Consider the following 11974-nt stretch of genomic DNA (forward strand, 5'->3'; position numbering starts at 1 on the left):
GTCTCTGTGTCTCTGTGTGTCTCTGTGTGTCTCTGTGTGTCTCTGTATGTCTCTGTGCGTCTCTGTGTCTCTGTGTGTCTCTGTGTGTCTCTGTATGTCTCTTTGTCTCTGTGTCTCTGTATGTCTCTGTATGTCTCTGTGTGTCTCTGTGTCTGTGATATGACGTTCATCATGTTAAACATCAGTGTGGTGATCAGAGCTGCGTGTGTCCTTCTGCCTCGTGACATCACAGGACGACAGTTTCCTGTTGGCGAGTTTGTGTTTATCCAAAAACAACGTGTTTGTGTGACATCATACGAACATGGCGTTACGTCCTTAACGTAAAGTTCCTGAGGTCAGGTTTAGTGAGTCCCATCCCCCACCCACACCTGCCTCCTTACAGGTGTTCAGGACCACTTCCTGTTTACTGCTGTCAGCTCATTGGTCACATGATCACAGCCGTTAAATGTTTGCAGGAGAACATGTGACTGAAACCTGCTGAGTCTCGCATCATGTGGAGCTGAAGGTGTGATGACATCACGGTGTTTCCTCTAGTTCTGTGTCACCAGCTGAAACACTGCTGGTTAGTTTGTTTACAGTGTTTCCATGACGACACACAGAGCTGACTGTAAACAGCCGTGTGACACACACCAGCAGTAAAACTCCCCCACGCACATCTACATGTAACGCTGCTGAGTATCTTTTCAAACAGGAAGTGAGGTCGACGAGTCAGATTTAAACTCAGCTGTGAACTCACAGGTTCGATTCCCACTGTGGCTCAACTTCATCTGTGTGTCTGTGTTTTCCAGAGGTTGAGCGTCCTCGGGGGAAGCAGCTGATTGGTTGACCTTATTGGGGAGGTCAGGGGTCAAAGGCCATGGCGGGCCGACTCCTCCTCTTCCTGTTCATCTCTGTGATGCTCGGCCACGTTGACCTCCTGTCTGGCCAGCGTCTGAAGCCCCGCCTCCAGAGAGACCGCCGCAACATCCGTCCAAACATCATCCTGATCCTGACGGACGACCAGGACCAGGAGCTGGGTGAGTCACATCATTGCTGTCATATGACATCACGTGTCATCACTACAGTGACATGACTCGTCATCACGCCGTGGCGTTCATGGTCAAACCTCAAATATTTTCTCTCTGAAATTTAAATTACATTTGATTGGATAACCATACCTGACCTCTCTCTAAGCCCCGCCCACCGTAGTTACTGTTGCTACACCTGTCAGTCTGTCCAAATTCATTCATTCATCTCCTGTACCCACCTGTTGGGGGGGGGGTGTCACAGGGGGGTGGAGCCTATCCCAGCTGACAGTGGTCAGGTGACCTGTCCAGGGTGAACCCTGCCTCTCCCCCAGTGTCAGCTGGGATAGGCTCCCCCCCCCTCGCCGCCCCCCCCCCCCCCCCNAAGTGGCCCATTTCCCCCAGACATCACCACTGCAGTCTGTTTCAAGAGCCTAGCTCTGCCTTTTGGTGTGCTGGCCATGGGGCAATCATCTGTTCCTATTTCCAGCCACAGTGTTTACAAATGGAAAATCTGTGTTGTTTCGGGAGGGAAATGAGCGCCATTTTGGACAGACGATGTAAGCAGAACATTACCTCGGAGCCCAATAGAAATGAATGAGGTATATATTGATGGCAGCCATGGCTCATTAAGAAATAATGTGTGTGTGTGTCTGTGTCTCTGTGTCTCTGTGTGTGTGTCTGTGTCTGTGTCTGTCTGTCTGTCTGTGTGTGTGTGTGTGTGTGCGTGTGCGTGTGCGTGTGCGTGTGCGTGTGTGTGTGTCCTGTTTTTTTTATTTTTTTGTATTTTGTCTTTAATAAAACCGATTAAAAAGAAAACGGAAGTACACTTGGTGAGCAGCCTGGGGGAGGAACAGACGGAGGAGGACGACAGTTCTAGCCGGACACAGATTCGATGACACTGCAGCGTCCGGCAGCAAAACAAACCCGACCAGACTGGACACTTTGTGAATGAATGAGCCCCGAACCTGTCTGTTATCACGCAGGCTAACAAGCTAATAAGCTAACAAGCTAACAGAGTCATTAGAACACAAGGTAACACGCTAACCGGCTAATAGGCTAGCAGGCTAACAGTTAGCAGCGTCCTTCGCTGCGTCTCAGCAGCAGAAAACACAGTCCGGATCCAGCAGAGGACTGCACCTCTGATCCGGACCAGGCAGCATGCAGGCGGAGTTTCGGGCTCCGCGGAGACGCACGCGGGTGCAGGAGGAGTACGAGGCTCCGCTACCGATGAGCCGCAGCCTGGAGGAGGCGAGCCACTTCCGGGCGGAGCTCATCAACCAACACGTGCTGGTCTGTCACCCGGACCACATCCAGAAGATCCACAACCAGGTCTGAGATTGTAACAAAACAAGTTCACATGTTGTTAAACGAGAGGTCTGTACCACGAAGCGGGATGTGAAGTTAGCGAGGAAACTTAAGGGTTAACTCTGGGTTTCAGTCCTACGAAGCTGGTTCTCTTTGTAACGGGATAAATAACCATGGTAACTGATGCTGAACAGCTGACCTGGGCCCTATTTCAGAAAGCAGGATCAGTGAAACTCTGAGTTTGTTCAGCCTGAGATGAAACCCTGAGTCAGTTACTTTGGCAACATACTCTGTGAAGCTAACCTGCTGAGTCACAGGTTTGCTTCATGTCAGCCTGAGGCTGAGCGTGTAGCAGGAAGTAGAAACATGGCGTGTCCTTTAGTGAATGAAGTGGTGGAGGTTGAGGCCCAGTGTATTCAGAGGCTGTTGTGTAAGGAGAAGGTGATTAGAGCCTGTTTGGATGTCTCCCTGGAGGAGTGTCTATATGAAAGATACTGTTTGACCTCACACTCTATCATTTATCTAACAATCTGTTCCACCCACATATATCACATATTACACATCCTGGATTTACATTATCATCACAGCACATTTTATGCATTGTCCTTTGATTCTTTTCTTTATAACATCAGAGACACTGAACACATCAGAGAGACAGCGGTTTGTCGGCCCGTAAGAAAAGTGTCTCTGGCTCTGAAAACACTTTGGACCCTTGTTGTGGTTTTCCCTGGACATAAATCACAATCCATTATTAAAGTAATTACCACGGAGCATCGGTGGCTCAGTGGATGGAGCGGACGCCCCGTGATCAGACGCAGCGGCCGTGGGTTCAAACCCAGCCTGCTGTCCTGTGCTACATGTCGTTCCCTCTCTCCCCATAACGTTATGCTGTCCTGACATTAAAGGCAACAAAAGCCCAAAAATAATGTTTAAAAAAAGAACTGCAGGTTTGTCAGTGTTGATGAGAAATGAATCTACGTGGATACATGATGCAGTGATTCATGAATACTTTTCATATATTCAAAGACTCCGCGGTGTAACTGGCTCACTGATGGGACTCAACATCCCATAATAGCTCCATGTGAGAATAAAGGAGATTACATGAAGTCATTTCACAGCAGTTAAATGAACCTCAGCCTAATATTGACAGAATGAAGTCAGTAGAAACAAAACTTTTACCAGTCTGTTTAATATCTGTCATATAGACACTCCTCCAGGGAGACATCCAAACAGGCTCCATCACATTACAGCTGAATACATTATATTCAAATATATGAACACTGTTAAGATAGAAACATGTTTCTGTATGTTAGACACATGACCTCATCACATGACATCACATCACTTCACATATGAACACGCTCTGCAGGCTGTTCCCATCACACCTCACTCTGTTTGTTGAGCCTGCTTCCTGAAATAGGGCCCTGCTCCGGTGCAGGTTAACTTCAGGTTAAAGGATCACAGCCTATTGACACCCCGACCTCTGGCCAATCAGACCACTGAAGAAAAAAGTATCCATGGACAAAAGTGTGGCGTGACAGGTAAAACAGAGGAGCCTGTATGTTGTTATAGGTCAGTTAGAATAATTTCATATTTCTACTGGTTTTAAAAAAGAGTTTCTAAAAAAGACACACTAAACACATGATTTGAAATTATGCAAAGTTTATTTTAGCCTGCAGTGATAGTGCTGCTTCTTTTACTCTCTGATTCATCACTGCAGCTCAACATAACATGAGACAACTTCCGGTTATGGCAGCGAGTTAGGCAGACGCTTTCCTTGAGTCTCTGACTAGCACTACAATATACAACCTGTGTAAGTCCTGAATTGCACGCAGAGGAACAAAGAAGGCGACCCGGGGTTGCCTCGGGAGGCGAAGGAGAAGAAAATAACAACAAGAGCAAAAGCTGAAAGTTTGTTGAACCCTCAAACACCAGTAACAAGGTTGACGCCAGCTAGCAACAAAATACAAGCTAACACAGAACAGGCGGTGCCAGCCGATGACAGCAACAAGTCTAGGAAGATGGACAAGGCCACACTCTCTGATGAAGCTACCCAACAAGAAGCATGCGCTCAACAGCAGGGTGCTGTACTTCTAGCCATCAATTCTCTCAAGGCACAAAGTCGAGGCACAAGGAAGTTATCAACGGCATCACACACATCAGAGCGGATTTAGACGCTACAATACAGCTCACATATAAGTTTACCGACCTGGAAGCTAAGGTGAGATCACTCACTGAGAAGAATGAAGACCTGGAGAATCGCTCATGGCGCTCCAACCTGTGCCTCATCAGCCTGCCGGAAAATGCAGAAGGAAAGGATGCTGAGGCTTTCCTGGAGGGATGGCTCCCCGATGTCCTTGGCGCTGAGAATTTCCCCACACCTGAACAGATCGAAGGAGTGCACCGCATCCCGGGGGTCCATCAAAATCTAAAAGCCCTACTCCATTCCCCAGACCTTAGAGACAACTGAAAGACGATTTAATAATTGTCACCACCTTCTATAGATAATTAGAAAATTCACATAATTTTCAGGGTTCAGTCTGTGCACTTACTTTTAATACATTTAAGCACTGATGTAAGTAACTGAAATATATGCACTATATATACAGAGGCAGTAAACAATAGTGTAATCCTAGTAGTTTGAGTTGTGAGCAGTCTGACCTGAAAGCAGGCTATTTTTTTATTATTTTTTCTTTTCGGGGCTATTAAGTTCTGCCATTATATACAATTTAATTTTTCAAAGAAATTTTGCAGTAACAAATGGGTTACTAAACAACTAAGTCTAATGTTCAGGGACAAAGGGTAGCAAAAGTGAGTTAATTTTGTTTATTGCTGCTCCTCTAGCAGGAGCAATAAGAGCCTAGGGAGTTGGTATAATAAATTAGTTTGGACTGTAGAATTCAAAGGCAGTTGTTAGGTAGTTGATGTAGAGGTTAAGCCTAAGCTGCCAGGACCCAATTGTTATCCTGCATGTTCTTCTTCTTCTTCTTCTTCTTCTTCTTCTTCTTCTGAAATCATACTTCCCATGCGCGAAAACTCACCAAACTTTGCACAAAGGTCCAGTCCCATGCCAGATTGCCTCAGCTGCAAAAACAGGCCAATAGTCCTGATGGTGGCGCTACAGCAAGCCTCTAAAGTTCAAAACTTTGAAAATTCATAACGAATCAACCATACGTGCTACAACTTCAAAACTTTCATCAAACTGTAGCCCCAATACTGAAGAAACTTTTGTACATTTAAACCTATTAAAAATTATGAAGTCCATCACTCTGTTTTTTTTTCAAAAACTGTAAAACTTGTTAAACCTATCTCCTCCCACAATTTTTGCTCAATTGACACCAAACTTGCTACAGAGCATCTTCAGACTGTCCTACACAAACGATCCACACAGATTTTTGATTTATCGAAAATTGAGCCTACAGTGCATCAAAATGTTTGACTGTGAACTGTACTGTAAACATATACATGCAAATTCTTGCTAAATACATTTTCAATGTTCATTAAAAAAAAAAAAGACAAAATGTTGGAGTCATGGTAGATGATGTTTGGAAAATATCAGAATTTTATCTCAAAAACTGAATTTTTTTACAGCATTTTGAATTTTGCTCTAATGTGAACAACTGGAGTCAATGTAAAAATGGCATTTTTAAACATCAGTTTTTCACTTATGGAGCAAATAAATCATTGTTAAAAACAAATTACCAACATCTCCATGCTGTATAGATGCAATTTAATTTTGATTTAATTTAATTTTATATACTTTATTAATCCCCGAGGGGAAATTCAATTTTTCACTCTGTTGCAGGTCCGAACACACACATGCACAAACTGCACCTATACATGCACTAAGTGGAGAGATGTCAGAGTGGGCTGCCCATGACAGGCGCTCCGAGCGGTTGGGGGGTTCGGTGCCTTGCTCAGGGGCACCTCGGCAGTGCCCAGGAGGTGAACTGGCACCTCTCCAGCCACGCTCCATATTTTGGTCCGGACAGGGACTTGAACAGGCGACTCTCCGGTTCCCAACCCAAGTCCCTGTGGACTGAGCTACTGCCGCCCCCAATTTGTGTATTTTCGGATGTTTGTCTTAATAACTGAATTTTTGACAGCCGTTTGAAATCTGCCTTTACACACTAACAGCTGCTGTCTTGCATACAGGTGGCTTAGTCAATTTGTGAAGCTACATGTGACATTTCCATATGAGAAATCTACCCAAACTTTGCACAAAGGTCCAGTCCCATGCCAGATGTCCTTAACTGGAAACCCAAGACAATAGTCCTGATGGTGGCGCTACAGCAAGCCTCTAAATGTTAAAACTTTGAAAATTCATAACAAATCAACCATATGTGCTACAGCTTTGGAACTTTCACTTTGAAATGTGCTTTTCCATGGCATGGATGGCTACTGTCTGGCACCCTGATGCTTGGCTTAGTCAGTTTGTGAAGCCACACATGAACTGTCACCCTAACCCTAACCCCTAACCCTAGAAGACGGACCTCAGTCTCAGAAGTTGTGAGTTCAAGCCTCAGCTAAGGCAGAACGGACATTCTAATGTGAAAGTCCTATGTTCAGGCATCATGCTATGTGGATTAGAGACTACCAAGGTTAAAATAATTATGATCCAGGCACTTTTGCGGAGAGACAAATACTCTTTATCAACACTTTTCCCTGTTATCCCTCGTCTCTTTTCCCTGTTTATTTGGCTTAGCTATCAGTCAATATGCAGAGTCTATCCAATATCTACTTTTACATTTTAAAAAATGTTTTCATCTTTGTCACCATGGATAATGTTTAGCTTTAAGCTAGATCAGGCCAGTTTGTTCAGAATTGCTAGCAGTTAATGTTATTCTTACTTTCTTTTTCTTGAGTTTTTTCTTTCCTTTGTATATTATGAGTCTGATCACTTCAGCCACTCATCCACAATTTGGAGGGCGTGCCATAATTATATGATGTAACTTCTATGTTGTGATATGCTTTGTTTTAGTGTGTGTGTATTACATTTTTCACATGGGCTTTTACATATACCACACATTCAGTGTTTTATGATGAAATAGATTATGCCTTCTTAAAGTTATAGTTTGTAATCCTGTTCAGAAGCACTTTTTGTTATACTGGGTGAAATGGTCCTTCCATCCTGAGAGTAGTCAATACATAATGTGTTCAGAAAAAGGAATGAAAAAAATCCGACCTCTGTGGCAGCTGCAGGCCTGTAAAAACTCTGACCAATCCCTGCCAGTCGGTGCGAATGGAAAGAACCAGTCAGATGCCTTCATGTCTCATCCTGCCCGATGCAAAGTGATGCAGAGGTTGCTGTCTTTCTGTTGGACAGGTAATTATTTGTTTGCTTCAGGGGGGATTTGTTATTTTACTCGGCTCTCCAGGATGAGGATGCGCGTTCAAGCTTGTGTGGGGCCGTGGCTTTGGACGGAGCACTGACGGGAGGGGGAGGAGGGGGCGTAGCTTAGAGGAGGTGCCGCTTTCAAATCTTGCCAGCTCTCCAACATTACCAACTATTGCTTTAAGCACTTGGGATCAAAAATTGGGTTTCTCCAGGAGACACACTTAACTTCAGGTGAGGTTATCAGATTGAGGAGAAGATGGCAAGGACAGATCTTTGCAGCTAATTTTACATCCCGGGCCAGGGGTGTGGTAATTCTAATTGATAAATCCATCCCTTTTCACATAAGTGCCACCTCGCTTGACCCTGGAGGTAGGTTTATTATTCTACAGGGTAATTTATTTGGCCAACATCTCAATTTAGTAAATGTCTACGGCCCTAATAGAGATGATCCAACGGGCTACCTATCAATATCTACAAGACCTTTAAAGATAAACTGCTGCCTCCTTTTTTAGAAATGCTTGAGGAGGCATTCAGAACAAATTCTCTGCCACCTTCTCTTTCCAGAGCCCTTATTACAAATATCTTGAAGCCTGGTAAACCACCATCTAAATGTGAATCATACCGTCCCATATCACTTTTAAATTCACACACTAATCTTTTAGCCAAAGTCATCGCCATGAGGTTAGAGCGATGCTTGCCAGACCTTACACATGTCGATCAAAATGGATTTATAAGAGGCAGGCAGGCATTTCAAAATTTGACAAGGGTGCTCAATATTATACATACTGAAAGGAGAGCCCAGACACAGCCATTATATCCCTTGACGCCGACAAGGCCTTTGACAGGGTGGAATGGCCATATATCTTTTTGCAACATTGCCCAGATTTGGCCTTGGAGGAAATATCATTAAATACTGCTGTACAGCAACCCCAGTGCAGAAGCTATGACCAATACCATTATATCCAACCCTTTTAATCTGTCCAGGGGTACGCACCAGATGATGATGATAACTAACTCTACTTGGAATAATTAATGCCCCAGACTCAGACTGACTCTGCTTTACCTGCCATATGATAGAGGAGGGCTCCAAGTTCCAAACCTTCTCTGGTACTATTGGGCAGCCCAGATTAGAGCAGCTATGCATTGGTTCTCGGACAATGCTGCAGTACCCTGGGTCACAATAGAACGCGCCACGACATCTCTTTTACCCCCAAAACCTATACTTGTATTCTGACACATTGAAAAACTTGTTAAAAAGTACCCATAATCCATTTGTCCAGAATACAATAAGAGTCTGGTATAGGCTACAAGCACACCTAAATATTGACTCAGATTTATCATATTTTACAGCAATATGTGGATTCTCTCCAGGCAGAGCTGATCCTGGTTTTAGGCTGCGGACAGAGAGAGGGATTAGCAAAGTTATGGATATGTATGATGATAATGATGTACTTTCTTATTTTACTTTTTATTAGTTTTGTGTTAACGAGTACACATCATACATTCACAAAATAACTAAAACCAACACACCTGTAGGTGAGAGGGTTCTCTGCACATCACTGAATTATGACAAAAATAAACTGACCTGTGACAATGTGAGCACTGCCTATACACATACAGTCAATATACAGTTGATGTGGATTTCATTAGAATGAATATAATGGTACCATTAAAACAAACAAACAAACAAAATGAAATGAATCGAAATGAATAAAATGAATCCCCCCCCCACCCTCCCCCAGCCGTCAGTCAAACAAATGCACTGAGAAACAGTAATAGTTAATTAACAGGTTTTAGTTTCCAGTCCCGGATTGTCCATTCCTGATTTGTATTAAAAATGGTTCCCAAATTTCTGTGTAAATATCTATCTTACCATTTATTTTATATATTAATTGTTCATATGAGGCTTTAGAAGTGGTGAGTGCTAACTTTAGCCACTGTGTTTTTTTCTCATTTATTGTCTTGTTTCCTTTCATACTATTCAGGAGATATAACGCGGGATTAAGATTGATATTTGTTCCTAGACTATCTATGATCTTTTCTGTAACCCTCTGCCAGTAGGCAGTTAAATTGGGACAGTAAAGGAACATGTGGAGAAGATCTCCTTTATCTGTTTTGCAGCGCCAACAGAGGTTTGACTCACTCAACCCAAGTCTATTCATCCTCACTGGTGTCCAGTATAGTCTATTGAATATTTTAAACTGGATGAGTTTGGACCTGGCATCTCTCATTGGACTTAGCATCTCCCTAGTCAATCTGCTCCATTCTTCCTCCTCATAAGTTATTCCCAAGTCTCTTTCCCACACAACCTTTAAGCCTGTTGTATTACCCTTAAACCCACTAATAAGATGATGATAATTTTTTAATTTAATTTTAATTTTATATACTTTATTAATCCCCAAGGGGAAATTCAATTTTTTGAAGCGGTTGGGGGGTTCGGTGCCTTGCTCAGGAGCACCTCGGCAGTGCCCAGGAGGTGAACTGGCACCTCTCCAGCCACCAGTCCACGCTCCATATTTTGGTCCGGACGGGGACTTGAACAGGCAACCCTCCGGTTCCCAACCCAAGTCCCTATGGACTGAGCTACTGATGTACTTTATAGTTTTAAGGATTTACAAAAAAACTATAACATTCCTTCAAAACATTTTTCAAATACCTGCAAATAAGAAGTTACATTTTAACAGCACTTAAAGAGTCCTCTGGTATACCTCCTCTGTCTAGCCTTGAAAAAGCTGTATTAGATCATCTTCAAGGCTGTGGCCAGGTTTCCCTTTTGTATAAAATGACTGTAGCTAAATCCAAAGAATCCTCAGATAACAAAGGACTGCCATGGTCTAGTGACCTAGAGGTAGAGATCTCTGAAAATTACTGGAAGAGAGTCTGTCAAGATGCACAGAGCCAGACAATCAATATCAGATTTAAGCTTATACAATTCAAATGGATTATACGTATATATATATATATATATATATATATATATATATATAACTCCCTCCATGCTACATCGTTTTGATAATAATAATCCTGATTCATGTATTAAATGTGGCCTAGAAGAGGGCACATTATTCCATTGCCTTTTGAGCTGCCCCAAAATTGAAAAATTCTGGGAAGAGGTCATACAAACTATTTCGGGTATTATCTCTATTAGGTTACCTATCTGCCCTCAGCTATTTATCCTTGGACTACCTCCACAGACATTAACACTGACAGACCTAATAAAATAATTGTCATTTTATGCTCACTTCAGGCTAAACACTGTATTGCAACTGCCTGGAAGAGCACAGAAGCACCTACAGTTGGACATTGGTTTAAAACAATTTCTAACTGTTTAGCCATGCTACTTAGGGGAAAATACAGAGCTTTATTTAGATATGGGGACATTTCATTAAATATCGTAAAAGTCACCAACCAAGATGTTTGCTGAGCGCCTGAATACGACGAAACTGTAATGTTTATTGTTTGTTTGTATGTTTTGATTTGTTGTGTTTGTCTGTTGTAGTATGTTTATGTAAACCATTACGTTTTGCAATTGTTTTTGTTTTAAATATGAAAAATTCAATAAATATGTTTTTCAAAAAAATCAAAAACATAACATGAGACACCTGTGTGATGGGAACTAGGACAAAACAAATCATATTTTATTAGTAAAATAATCTTCACACTGTTAATTGGTTCCCGTTTTAATGAATGCAACATTTTGGTCAGATCGACCTCATCAGTCGTTGACTACTTTTCCACTCTTTCCTTCAGCAGCAGAAACAGTCTGGTGTTACTTTAAAGTGCTTATGTGACATATTCAGAGAAGTATTATCGTCATCCAGTTAAACAGCAAAATATGCTAATGTCACGTAGATCTCACAGCTTCTTGATACCGGCATGGAAATTAAGTATGAAATGACCGCTGACACTTCCGCTACCATTTCATCTCATACCATATGAAGCAGCCTACTTCATTCATGGTACTGATGTTGACGCTAGCAATTAACAACCCCACCTCTTTCACATGAACGTGATCGTAGTTAGATAGGAAAACCCAAAATTGACTAACCTAGTTAATAATCAGCGTTGTAGTACCTGTTATCCAGACGGCTAATGGTAGGGTTAGTAAAACCAGATAGCGAGAAGATATCCTGGGAAAGTTGAGTTATTTCACATGATGTTAAACCAGGTGTGATTTATTTCACATGATGTTAAACTAGGTGGGAGTTAGTCTACATGATGTTAAACCAGGTGTGAGTTATTTCACATGATGTTAAACCAGGTGTGAGTTAGTCCACGTGATGTTAAACTAGGTGTGAGTTATTTCACATGATGTTAAACCAGG

The 11974-nt window shown here is 42.5% G+C and overlaps 1 protein-coding gene across 1 annotated transcript in view; it reads left to right on the plus strand.

The window, feature by feature from the left end:
* The first annotated feature begins 1736 nt into the window (after positions 1-1736).
* Positions 1737-11974, plus strand: part of tsen2 (TSEN2 tRNA splicing endonuclease subunit) — a 22239-nt gene continuing 12001 nt past the window's right edge. Inside the window, exon 1 of the mRNA XM_050037993.1 lies at positions 1737-2336. Within this exon, the coding sequence (XP_049893950.1) occupies positions 2166-2336 (171 nt within the window). The 5' untranslated portion in view covers positions 1737-2165. The remainder of the gene's footprint in view (positions 2337-11974) is intronic.

This window comes from Epinephelus moara, chromosome 24, assembly GCF_006386435.1.
Source record: "Epinephelus moara isolate mb chromosome 24, YSFRI_EMoa_1.0, whole genome shotgun sequence".
Lineage (NCBI taxonomy): Eukaryota > Metazoa > Chordata > Actinopteri > Perciformes > Serranidae > Epinephelus > Epinephelus moara.